The 13996-nt window shown below is 38.7% G+C and overlaps 1 protein-coding gene across 5 annotated transcripts in view; it reads right to left on the minus strand.

Moving 5' to 3' along the window:
* The window catches only part of SLC25A12 (solute carrier family 25 member 12), a 207081-nt gene that overhangs the window by 98194 nt on the left and 94891 nt on the right, over window positions 1–13996 (minus strand). For 2 of the 5 annotated variants that reach the window (XM_045480199.1, XM_045480196.1), the window contains exon 2: window positions 2945–2998. In XM_045480199.1, the coding sequence (XP_045336155.1) occupies window positions 2945–2998 (54 nt within the window). Of the gene's footprint in view, window positions 1–2944; window positions 2999–3693; window positions 3713–3961; window positions 4278–13996 lie in introns of those variants that run through there. The other 3 variants (XM_045480195.1, XM_045480194.1, XM_045480197.1) reach the window with 3 other exon arrangements.

The raw sequence follows: 13996 nt of genomic DNA on the forward strand, positions 1-13996 counted from the left end.
AGTCCCTGGTATTCTTATTCCTTCCCATTTCCTCAGCCATCAGACACTCCAGGTCATTATCTCCCACATGTATTATTTCAATAGCCTCTTAGCTGATCCCCCTACCTACTTCCAACCTCTCCACACTTTATCCAACATACACAAAGAGATGTCAGAATTTACCACTTCAATTTGCCCACTCAGAAACCCATAGCGCATCCCTACTGTTTCAAATCCAAACTCATTGGCCAAATGTTCTAGGTAGTTACGGTGCAAAGGCACTTTTTTTTTCATCACCTAAGTAACCAGATTGTTTTTTCCTTTAACTTAACAAACACAGCTGCCATTAGCACCTCATGTACTTCTAGCTTTCAAAAAATTACCCACCCCCCATTTAGAGACCCCCCCCACAAGTGATTTAGTGTAAGGGTTAAGAATACAGGTTCTGCAGTTTGATTGGACTCCAGCCTCCACCACTTAAGAACTAAATGACATTAACCAAGTCATTTAACTTCATCTATTTAACGGGGACTCTAACCCTACCTCCTAAGGTTGTTATGAAAATTAATGTAATACCCTTAAAGCACTAGGCCAATGCCCAGGACACCGGTGAATGATCAATAAATGTTAGCCACTGTCATTATTATTACAGCCACTTTTATCCAGGCAAGCCAATTGCTCTACCAGAGGCTATGTATTTGACTTCATTATTCTTGACTCCCTCAACTGCAATCTGTTAGAGGTGGAATGGGTTGAGAAAGGAGCTAATCACATGTCAATTACCATCCAAATCTTGGCTTAGTCCTCTCCTTCGATTATTCAACTGATGCCTACTGCTAAACTAAATACAAGTGCACACATGGCACACAGCAAATAGTCCTTAGTAAATATTTCTTGGGCTGATATGTTAAATGCTAACGAAATACTGTAGTTAGTATATATTTTTTGCCTATTTTCTCTAAAATATTAATAAACCATATGCTTCTAAAATAAAACTGCTCCTAAACAGTGTCCTATAGCTTCAAGTAGCTACAGTTTGAAGTACTCAAAACAGGAATAAAAAAATCTAATATGTTACTTAGTAACTGTCCTCAAAGAGATTCAACTAACTATATTCTACCTTTCTAGCTGGTGAAGGTAAGTATCTGTGATGTCTTATCTATCAATTAATTCTTGGGTCAGTGCTTTATAACTAGTACCAAATGCACTGTTATTAATTCCACAATTTTTCAATATAAAAATAAAACAAGGGCATCATCAAAATAATGTGCAAAAAGATAATGATAGGGGGCACCTGGCTGGCCCGGTCGGTAGAGCATGAAACTCCTGATTTTGGGGTTGTAGGTCAAGTGTAAACATTACTTAAAAATAAAATATTTTTAAAAAATGATAAGATTTTAAAATTGTCAAAAAGCTAAGCATAGATACTCCCAGTTCTTTCCTTGTATTCTTATCCTCCCTCTCCCAAAAAACCAAACCCATGCAGAAGCACAGATTTTTTTTCCATAGGATTTTTAAAGCTGAAAGGACCTCAATTCCCATTTCCCAACATCCCACTGAGTTCCACATGAGAAGGTGAAGCCCAGAAAGGCCAGACAGATAGCTACAGATCCAACAATCAAAATGAGGCAGGAGTGGGAACTGAACCCAGTGTTCCTGACACCTAGGTCAGTGCTCTTTGCACTACATCATGAACCATTTCAACTGATTTCTTCCATGCCTACTTAATATAGAAAATAAAATTAACTGTATCACATGAACATCTCACAAAACAACTAAGTATAATCATGGTGTGGTTAATACTGACATATTTTACACTATTTTTAAGAACACTTGTGAGGAATAAAGGTTTCAAGCCAGAAACAGACTATTTCTATTATAATTACTTATGTTCTGGAAATGATCCTTCCCTTTATCAGATTTTATAAAATCTAAGATTCCAATTTTCGCTAATTTTTTTTCATGAGTTACACATGGTATGGTCATCTATGCAGCCTCCTCCCCAACAATAGCTTAAGCAATCCATGTCTCAGATAAAAATGTCATCTAGTCCAGGCTGATCAGCATATGTTAGAATCTGTTCCTAATATAGAATCATACACTTTTGGAGTTGGAAGGAACCTTGGAGATCACCTCTCATTTTACAGAGGAAACAAATACCCAGCAGGGACCTGCCCAAGGTCAAAGTTTCTATATAAGAACCCAGGTCCAGAACAGAAAGTTTTCAAAAGAAGATTTCACAGAAAAACACAATACTTAATCGAACACCTTAGCTTGTCTCCCTTTTCATCTATTTAAGTACAACTTCCTGCATGAGGAACTTCTGAAATTTAAGAAAAGAAAGCAAAACAAAAAACTAAGCCAACTTGTTTTAAGTCTACAGCCAAGTCACTGATCTTAAAAACTTAGAAGGTAGATCTTTGCAACAATTGCAGACAGTAATATTTTATAATAAAACCCCAAAAGGCTATCTATGAATATAAATAAGCAGAGGGAGAAAAGACACACACATTATCAATATTCTTATCTCGCTAACAAATTATATAAATGCTTATAAACAGGAAAACTATAAACTTGCAACTTTCAAGAAAGAAAGAATATTAATCACCATACATAGCAATTACACAAGAGTGTCGATATGTTTTGAAGTTATATTTTGATCATAGTGCTTAAGGGAAGCTGGAAATTGTTTTTAGTCTCCTTTCACATACTTTAAGTCATGTTAAAAAACAAAATTTTGAGGAAAATATTTTATCAAACCTTAATAAAAAGGAAAATGTGTATTCACACCTTAACAAAATAAGAGAATTACAAACTACATTGTCTACCCATGTTTTTAAGAATAAACGGGGGAAAAAACAGAATAAATGAAAACAGAACATTCCTGAAAGTTAAGGCCTGAGAACCATTAAGCTTACACTTTTTTTTTCCTCAATAAAAAAAGGTACCACACAAGCCAATTTACCTGGAGGAATATGTTTCTTAACTCATGAGGATCACCTCGCTTGGTTGTTTGCACCTGTAAGGAAAAAAAGAAAAAAGAAAAAGCCAGTTAATGCTTTACTAGAGACCATATCATCTCTTCAGATTAGAGTTCACAAATGCTAACAAATCAATGCTCTTATCTTTTATAGGGGCATTTCGTTTAAAACAAACCAAAAGTATTAACACTGATAACACCTGTCAAATTGGAGATCTATGGCTACAGAGTGGAAGTACAGGTGTGAAGAGCTTAATATACAGCAAATCTACCAGATTTCCTCTGGACTGGAAATGGAAGGCAGTGAGAATCAATCTCTTATTTTATTCCACATCCACTAGCAACACAATAGCAACCACCCACCTCCAAATCAAAAGGCCAGGAAGAACAGGGCAACAGAAAAGTTAAAACACCCAAATCAATCGCCTGGCCTAGCAGCTTTTCTCCCCCATGGAAAGCAATCCAGAATATAATTATCTCTGCGCCCCTGTCTTTCGCCACCCAACCTAAAATACGAAAGCTGCTACATTTCCAAATACTTTCGACATCTTGCCACCAGCAGCACAAATGCCAACCACTGCCCCCAGCCCCACCGAAGCCCCAAATAACTCCAATTCCTCACCCCCTCCCCCACTGCAATACACAGATGCCTTAGGTTATCCCCGGCTTTACATGCCACTTCCTCCCACTCCCTTTCTGATGGCCTCCAACTCCGGGCTCACAATTTCACGCACCTAAGGCAGGGCACTACTCTTCCTTCACCGACCTGGTCCTCCCAAGCCCCTCCAACTCATACTCCCTCCTACTTCCCCTCCCCCAGCCGGGCATCCTCTCCCTCCGGTCCAAGCCCCCACACAGCTCTCCCACCCACAAGCTGGAGCCCCAGGATACGCTATCTAAGAACCAGGCAACGAAGGAAATGGTAAGAGGTGAGGGGCTGGGGGCAAGGTCCCCGGGATGTCTCTTATGCAATAAAGGCAGCAGCAGAGAGTCGGGAGTCACCTTGACCGCCATGCTGTGCTCGGAAGCCGGGGACGAGCGAGTGAGCGAGCAGGGCCGAGCTGTCAGGGCGCGCGCGCGCCGCCTCCCCGGCCGCGCCCGCCCACCCGCTCGCCGGCGCCGCGCGCGCCCCTATGCAAATGAGCCCGGGGCGGGGCGGGAAAAGGGCCCAGAATCCCCGCCAGAAAGGGAGCTGGTCCCGGCCGGCGACCTGTCTCGCTGGGGAGGGGAATAATCCTCCCATAGGCTAGACTGGAGTGCCAGCCCTGGGATTCCGATGCGCCGCGTGGTTGCCTACTGCTCAGTCGCCGCCTGGAAAGTCCCAGGTTTCTTAAGGCCTCCTAATGGGTGTGGCTTTGGGCACCGACTTCAGCCAAAGTCGTTTAATCCTGAGACTTAAAGGAACGCTTGGGGCCCAGACTGAGTAAGATTTCGAAAGATCAGATGACATGTCCCATTAATGATACTAATAAATGAATTAATGACAACTAATGGCAAATATTGACAATGAAAAGGATTGGGGACCATGCACTCTGGGCAAAACCTAAGGAAATATAACTTGAGAAATCTGCCCCTAAATTGGCATCGGATGAATATGCTTAATATATTTGTAATTCTTGTACTACTATAAAGCTTTATTAGTAGACTCACTCCACATTCCTAATCATCCAAATCCTTTGTGCAATGAGGTGGGGCACAAATGCATACAGAAAAAAAATCCATCTGTCCATGGACAGGACTGGTACTGAATTCTGGCCCAAGTCGTCAGTACATAAAGATTGCCGGCCCTGTCTAAGTAGTAGCTCTACCTGGAACCAAAATAATGTCTCTAAAACTGAGTTCTGCCACTATGACTATATTGAGGTATTGAGCCACATAATGATTCACTCAACATTTACTGGGCATCTATTACATGCTAGACATAGTCCTGCTTGTAAAAAATACAAAAACAAATAGCATTGTGTCCCTAACTTCTAGGATCTTACAGATGGTTAATGCTTACCCAAACCCCAACTTAAGTATATTTTATTTGTGACTACAAGCATACTTGCTGTTTTTTTTTTTTTAAAGCTAACAACATAAGATTTATTTTAATATCACTTAGCTCTATGATCCCATCCCTCTCCACCCTCTTTCACATTTCCAATGTTGAATCTAACAGGAGGCTTCCCTTTTCTCCAGTCTCACTAATCATGTTTGTATTAAGTATCCAAGTTAATAGAAATGAGGAAAGAGGAATGGAGAATGTAAATTGTTGATAAGGAATGCTACATTACTAGTACTCCTATAATGAGCTTTTCTGCTGCAGTTGACTTAACTGTTTACCACCATTCTTTCTTCAACTTGTTCAAAGTTCTTTTAACAATGTTATCGGACATAAGGATTTACAAATTCATATTTTGTTCTTCTACACCCTTATGCCCCTAATACTTTGCTCTCTCTTATTTCATGACATTTCTCTAAGTAGGATTCTTAAGATTTTTTTTTATATTACTCTACAAGGGAAGAATGTTTAGTAGGCCAAAGTTCCTTAGTTTGAATAAAAGTACTTAAGGAAAGGAAGACATTTATTTAAAATAAAAGTATTGGGGCACCTGGGTGGCTCAGTCAGCTAAGCAACCAACTCTTGATTTTGGCTCAGGTCATGATCTCATGGTTTGTGAGTTCAAGACCCTAAAGGACTCCGCACTGAGAGTGTGGAGCCTGCTTGGGATTCTCTCTCTCTCTCTCTCTCTCTCTACCCCTCCCCAGCTTGCACTGACATGTGCACTCTCTCAAAATAAATAAATACACATTTAAAATAAATAAATAAACAAAAGAATATTTCCTATTGGAATACATTGTTGGCCAAATCTATATAGTTGGAGTGAAAATTTAGGGTCAGACTGGCCACTCCTACAGAGGAAGACATCACATTTAAATAGAGCCCACTACAACAATTCATAGGTATAAGCACCAAGCCACAACAAAAATTTTCTCAAATAAAAATAGCCAACTTTTTAAAAAAATTATACATATATATATACATATATATAGATAGATATATATATACACACACACATATATATATATATATGCCTTAAAAAATAGCTGATTTTTTAGTAAGTCCAAGAGCTTCACTGGTGCCAATCTAGTTGCAATGGAAATGATGTAATAATTTAAAACTAAATTAGGGTGCTATACAGAGAAAATAGAAAAGCTCAGCTACCCTAAATAAATATGGATTTTGCTAAATTTTTTATCCATCATATAATAATAAAATGGACAAAGGTATTAAAACTATCTACTTTAAGGAAATTAAGTATTTAAAGGAATACAAAAGCCCATGAGTTAGAGTTCCTACGCTGAAGAGCTTTCCAACCTATCATTCTGTTATAATGATTGGCTCAGTCAGTTAAGCATCCGACTTCAGCTCAGGTCATGATTTCACAGTCTGTGAGTTCAAGCCCCGCGTTGGGCTCTGTGCTGACAGCTCAGAGCCTGGAGCTTGCTTCAAATTCTGTGTCTCCCTCTCTCTCTGCTCCTCTCTGTTCACGCTCTGTCTCTCTCTGTCTCAAAAATAAATAAACACTAAAAAAAAATTTTTTTAATTAAAACTTACTTGTGCTTCAATTGCAAATGAGCAGGATTTAGGGAAAACTTAGTCAATGGGGTATCAAAAGACAAACCTGTCAAATAAGATTCACAATATATGTGGGAAAAGGTAGTAGAAATAGCTCAAAACTTTTCACAGTTTTTTAAAATTACTTGCCAATATAGTAATTTATAACTCTTTCCTTAAACTGCAAATGACATTTGTAAACATGAAATAATTTTAAAACTATGAAACAACTACAGGTTGAAAACTTGATCATTAAAAGTCTATAGAGAATGACATTTAGAAAGCACAGTTGGCAGTTAAAGGCTAAGAAACTGTTGCAAATATATTTATGTTTATTGTCATTAATAGTCACTTTTTAGAATTGGTTTCATAAGAGATTCAGTATGTAGCTTGACTAAGCTGGGAATTTAAATATGCTTGTGAAGTTGTGGCCCATGAAAATAATATATTACCCCAGATGTAAAACCAAAATACTGGTTTACTAGACAAACCTGCAGAAACATGTTTCTAACTCCCAAACAGCTTACATTATATTAATTTGAAACCAGCCAATCACTTTGTGGGTGAAAGTTAGAATTATACTAATGTCTAGTGCCCTAATAAGCTAAAATATAATAATTAAAACAAGAGACAATTTCCAGTGAGCCTGTTCTGCCACAACTCTTGGCCCTCCTTCCATCTTTAATAACATACTATTTCTGTTTATCTTTTAGCCTCCTCTGATTATTTTACTGACATGAATACATTTTTGTTCTTGTTTCCATATCCCACATAGCTACTAGGAGTGTCATCTTGCAAGAAGTAAATCCAGGTGGTATATGAACACTTAGTAGAGCATTAGGATATCACTGACTAATTAAACCAGGAGTGAAGCTCTTCACAGGTTAAAAGTACATACGGCATCATTATGATGAAGAATAAGCGGCATTTTACGCCTGCCATCAAGATGAAACTCACTTAAAATATCTGAAATAGGGGCATCTGGGTGGCTCAGTTAGTTAAGTGTCCGACTCTTGGTTTCCACTCAGGTCATGAGCTCATGGATCTTGAGTTCCAGCCCTGCATGGGGCTCTGTGCTGACAGTGTGAAGCCTGCTTGGGACTCTCTCTCTTTCTCCCTCTCTCTCTGCCCATCCCCTGCTTGTGCTCTCTGTCTCTCTCAAAATAAATAAGTAAACTTAAAAAAATAAAATAAAATATTTGAAATAAATAGCATGATCTGACTTTGGCACACATACACAAAGGATGTTTGAACATCTGGAACTAGAATATAAAATGGTTCCTTTTATTTTACTGAAATATTAAAAAACTTTCAATTTTATTTCATTTATTTCCTTTTAAATATTTTATTTTTAAGTAATCTCTACACCCAACATGGGGCTCGAACTCACAACCCCAAGATCAAGAGTCACATGCTCCACTGACTGAGCCAGCCACGTACCCTCAAAACTTACAGTTTTATAAGATGTGCCTTTAACTCCTTCTTTGCTAAGAGTCTATATGGGGAAATGGCAAGGGGTAGACTAGAAAGAAATATGAAGGGTTGAGTGTCCAAGTTTGAGAAAATTATGTTCTAGATGGTAGGCTGACCTCAAAATCAATCAATCAGAAATTATTAGTTCAACCCAAACCACTCATAGACACTAGATAAATGAGACACTTTAGGATTCCTCCATACCATACAAATATACTCTCTGTATGCACATTTTCTCTAGTTTAAATACATTTTTTTTTTTTTTTTTGGTGGAGAGGGCAGAGTGGGATACCAAAAATCAGATGAAATAGTTGTACTTCTGGAGTTACATCTTCCTAAACTGTTCTTCCTCACAATCTGACTCTGAGTCCTATAAATTATGCAATGAGGATGAGTAGTCTTATTTTTGGACCACAGTCTTCTTTATTCCCTTGTGGAGACAATAACAGACAGTTTTCTTTTCAATGGATTTTGGAAGGAATTCACGGAATGACCTTCTGTAGAGGTTTAAGTCTGTGAGGGCCCTATCACTATATTAGTCATGTGAAAGCTAATATTTAGTGGAAACCCTTATGATCAGATGGAGGATTGAACTAGATGAACTTTAATGGTTTGTTTTTTTTAACACTCTAATGTCATGATTAAGAGTGAGCCAAATTTTAGCTAATCAAAACTTATTGAGTGCCTTGTGTTTACACTAAATTCACTGTTGCAACTATAGGAAATAAGAAAAATAAATAGCATGATCCCCATTTGACCATGGCAACTGCTAGTATTCATTTTTTTGATGAAGAAAGCTGAATGATACCAAAACCTTCTGCATGTGGCAAAGGCCAAGGCAGCTGTAGGTAATAATGGGGTATTGCCACATATTCCCACTCCAATCAGAAGTATGTAATTGGGACAACGAACATCTTGCCCGGTTCGTGAGCCACTTACCTCTCTCTACCCTATCCCTGGAGATTTACCTGGATCTCGTTTTTGCCTCCCTTCTATTTAGAGGTCAATAAGGAAGGATGCTAGGGATCTGGTCCAAAGTAAAGAAAAAAATTTCACTTTAAAAATTGTGCCAGGTGGGGCGCTTGGGTGGCTCAGGTCATGATCTCACGGCTGGCCACATCAGGCTCAGTGCTGATAGCTCAGAGCCTAGAGCCTCCTTTGGATTCTGTGTCCCCCTCTCTTTCTGCCCTTCCTCTGTTCATGCTCTGTCTCTCTGTCTCTTAGAAATAAATCAACGTTAAAAAAATTATAAAAATTGTGCCAGGATAAAAGCAAAAGCTTCATAATATCCAAAGTAACTTAAAAAATAACAAAGTCAGAGGCACCTGGGTGGCTCAGTTAGTTAAGCATTCCACTCTTGATTTCAGCTCAGGTCATGATCACAGGGTCGTGAGTTTGAGCACTGCACCAGGCTCCATGATGGGCATGGAGCCTGCGTGGGATTCTCTCTCTCCCTCTCCCTCTGCCACTTCCCTGCCCATGCTCTCTCTCTCTCTTAAAATAAATAAACATTTAAAGAAAAAAAGAAAAAAAACAACAAAGTTAGGGGACTCACACTACCTGACTTCAATTTACTGTAAAGCTAAGGAAATCAGTACAGTGTGGTACTGGCTGACATAAGGATTGATAAATAGATCAATAGAACAAATTAGAGAGCCCAGAAATGGATCCAAAATTATAAAGTCATCTGATTTCTTTTTCTTTCAATGTTCATTTATTTTTGAGAGAGAAAGAGAGAGAGAGCCTGCAATCAGGGGAGGGGCAGGGGCAGGGAGAGAGGGAGACACAGAATCCAAAGCAGGGTCCAGGCTCTGAGCTGTTAGCACAGAGCCCGACACAGGGCTTAAACTCATGAACCAGGAGATTATGACCTGAGCCGAAGTTAGACACTTAACCAACTGAGCCACCAAGGCGCCCCTAAACTCATCTGATTTCAAAGGTACTAAAACAATTCAATGGGGCAAAGAGTCTTTTCAACAAGTAACCCTAGAATAACCAGAAATTTATATGGGAAAATAAACTTCAACCTCTACTTCAAACATGCACCAAGACTGATTTGAGATAAATAATAGACCTAAATACAAAAGCTAAAATCATAAAGCTTTAAGCAGAAAACATAAAAGAATATCTTAGTGACTCAAAGGTAGGTAAAGGATGTTTATTCAGGACATTAAAAAGCAATAACCATAAATTAAGAAATTATGTTGCACTAAAATTAAAATTTGTACTCATCAGGGGCACCTGGGTGGCTCAGCTGGTTAAGTGTCTGACTTCTGCTCAGGTCATGATCTTGCAGTTCGTGGGTTCAAGCTCTGCATCGGGCTGCTGTCAGTGCAGAGCCTGTTTCAGATCCTCTGTCCCCCTCTCTCTGCCCCTCCTTCCCTCTCTCTCTCTTTCTCTCAAAAATAAATAAACATTTTTTAAAAATTTTGTACTTATCAGGGGTGCCGGGGTGGCTCAGTAGGTTAAGCATCTGACTTTGGCTCAGGTCATGATCTCACAGTTTGTGGGTTCTAGCCCCGTGTCGGGCTCTGTGCTGAGAGCTCAGAGTCTGGAGCCTACTTTGGATTCTGTGTGTGTGTGTGTGTGTGTGTGTGTGTGTGTGTGTGTGTGTGTTTGTCTGCCTCTCCCCTACTCACACTCTGTCTCTCTCTCTCTCTCTCTCAAAAATAAACATTAAAAAACAATTTTTTTAAATTTGTACTCATCAAACAACAGCATTAAGAAAATGAATAGGCAAGCCACAGTCTCTGGGAGAAAAGTCAGCAAAACATATACACAACAAAGGACTGATATTCCAGTATATAAAGAATTCCTGGGGTGCTTGGGTGGCTCAGGTGGTTAAGCATCCAGGTTATGATCTCATGGTTCGTGAATTTGAGCACTGAGTCAGGCGCTGCTCTGGGGGAGCCTGCTTGGGATTCTCTCTTTGTCTTTCTCTCTGCCCTTCCCCTACTCGTGTTCTCTCCCTCTCTCTCCTCTCTCTCTCTCAAAATAAATAAATAAACTTAAAAAAAAAAAAAAAAGAGCTCCTAAAACTCAATGATGAAGAAACAACTTAGTTTAAAAATGGGCAAAAGACAAAAGACTTGAACAAATACTTCACAAAAGATAATGTACAAATGGCCAATAAGCACATGAAAAACTGCACATGATTAGCCATCAGGGAAATGCAAATTAAATCACAGTGAAAAGATAGCACTACACACCCACTAGAATGGCTAAAATTAAAAAGACTGAAAACAGATGCTGGCAAGGATGTGGAGCAACCAGAGCTCTCATGCACTGTAGTGGGAGTATAAAATGGTATAATCACTTTGGGAAAAGATCTAGCAGATTCTATAAAACTAAACATACACCTACACTATGACCCAGCAATTCTACCTTTTGGTATTTACCCAAGAGAAGTGAAAATATATGTGGATAAAAAGACTTGTACAAGACTGCTCATGGCTACTTTATTCATAAAATCCAAAATCTGGAAATAGTCCAGGTATCTATCAATAGGAGAATGGATAAACTATGGTATATCTACAGAATGTAATACTATTCAGGAATAAAAGATAGAGCAAATTATTGATACACACAACATGGATGAGTCTTAAAAGTATCATGCTAAGTGAAAGAATTAGTGCAAAAAAGCATATGCTGGGGATGACTGGGTGGCTCAATTGGTTAAGCATCTGACTCTTGATTTTGGCTTAGGTCATGATCTCACAGTTCGTGAGTTTGAGCCCTATGCCAGGCTCTGTGCTAACAGCATGGAGCCTGCTTGGGATTCTCCCTTTCCCTCTCTCTCTCTCTGCCCCTTGCCCACTTATGTTCTCAATCTCTCTCTCTCTCTCTCTCTCTCTCTCAAAATAAATAAACTTTTCAAAAAAAGATTTTTAAAAGGTGTACACTGTATGATTGCATTTATGTGAAGTTCTAGAACAAATAAAACTAATCTATGGTGGAAAAGAAAACAGAACCATGTTTTCTGGAGGAGAGGAATTGAAGGCACTATCTGGATGATGGTAATAGTCTATGTCTTGCTAAGAGTTTAGATTACAGGTATATGTATTTTCCAAAACTTAGGGAATGTACACTTAAGGTTTCATTGTGTGTAAATTTCCTCAAAAGGAAAACTATCTGTGAATATTGAATTGTAGCTAATGAAGTATTTAGGGGGAAAAGTACTAGTATCTTAAATTTACTTTGAAATGCATAAAAGAAATAAGATTGAAGACTGGATAGAGAGAGACAGATGAACAGATGGACAGATGGATGGATGAATGGATGGGGAAGGAAGGGGAGAGAGAGAGAGAGAGAGAGATGTGACACCTCACTGAGGGGCATATGGGAATTCATTGTAAAACTTTCAATTTTCCCATATATTTGAAATTTCTCATAATAAAACTTTCTGGGAAACTGTACTGGGTCTTTGTGTTACTAAAGATGGCTACTCAGGTACATAATTCTATCGTTTGGCTAGAAATTGTAATGGGACTTGTTTTTTAAACATTGTTAGGCCTCTGTGCCTTGTCGGACAGTAGGGAATAGAAACTTCTTGACAAACTTCTTGTCAAGAAACTTCTTGACAAATAATGTATCTCTATTATGGACAGGGGAATCTGAAAACTACGTTGAATTGAGAGAAAAAAAAAATGTTCTCCTTAATGTGGATTCAGACAGTAATTACATGGAAGTTGTGTTTGTGTGTATGTGTTTCTTTGGTCTAATGCTTACCCACGGGAAAACTGGAGGAAGTATATGGAAGTTTATTTGTATAACATACTGACAGAAATCTTGGAAATTACCAGCCTATACTGAAAGTGTCCTGCTTAAGTGTACCTACAGTGTAAATCTAGACTGAGAAACCCAAGACTTTGGTAGGAAATACTCAGTAATGGGTCATTGTGTCCTTGGATTGCCCTGTTGGGAGAAGGATGAAATCCTAGAGAGTTTCCAAAAAGGGGAAAGAAGATTTGTAGCAGCAGACCTACAGAAAGGACTCACTGAGGAAGAAAGGGCCACAACCCTCAAGACAAGGAATCCAGGAACTGGGGTATGCACAGGAAAAACTTCTGAAGAATTACTATAAAGAAATGGTGTAATATTGACCAGCATCAAATTGTACTGATCAGACAAATAATCAGGAAGTTTAAGTTAGAAAGTCTGGAGAAACAGTATGAAACAGCTAGACTTTGGAGAGGAAGCCTTTCTGGAAAGAGACAGATCAAGGAGGAAAATTGGGCAGAATTGTGGAATGGTTGGCATTCTTTTAATCAGAAGAGGATGAAGCTGAGAACACAGAAGGAACTTGACCAAGAATTGTTGAAGGTCTCAAAGTTGTACTCTGCACATTCCTTTCCCAGTAGCCCTGACAATAGAATACCACTTTAAGGTACTGACAATATTATAAGGAAAAACTACATGAAAATGAAATAAACAGGAATTAAGAGTTGAGTCCATAAGAGGACCATAACCTCTCTGTACTGCGAAAGATGTCAGAAAGAGTAAAGAATATACTTACACATAAAAATAGTTAATGACAGCTTGTACTTCTGAAGAAGTTTGTGGGTAATACTGATTATAGGTAATACTGACCTGCTGCTTCTTCCCTGATTCTGGTCAAGTCGGCATTGGAAGAAATCAGAGTAACACATCTCTATATGGTCTTTCCTATGTTATCCTATATTATCAACTATCACTACTTGGAAAGAAGCACAGAAACAGTCCTTGTTTGCTCACCCTGTTCTTCTATCATCCCGGATGGATAGCTTACCTGGAAGGTTCAGGATAGAGATAGGTAATAAAATAGGTAGTCAGCAATTATATAATTTTAGCATCCCCAACCCTTCAACAAAGCCTTACATAAAACAAGTTTTGTGTTGATGGTAGGGAATAATATTAAGGCGCAGTAGTGGGAAGAGTACCTTCCTCATATCACCCCTTCACAGAGATCCATGTGGCAAAAGCAA

Source organism: Leopardus geoffroyi, chromosome C1 (genome assembly GCF_018350155.1).
Source record: "Leopardus geoffroyi isolate Oge1 chromosome C1, O.geoffroyi_Oge1_pat1.0, whole genome shotgun sequence".
In the NCBI taxonomy this organism is placed as follows: domain Eukaryota; kingdom Metazoa; phylum Chordata; class Mammalia; order Carnivora; family Felidae; genus Leopardus; species Leopardus geoffroyi.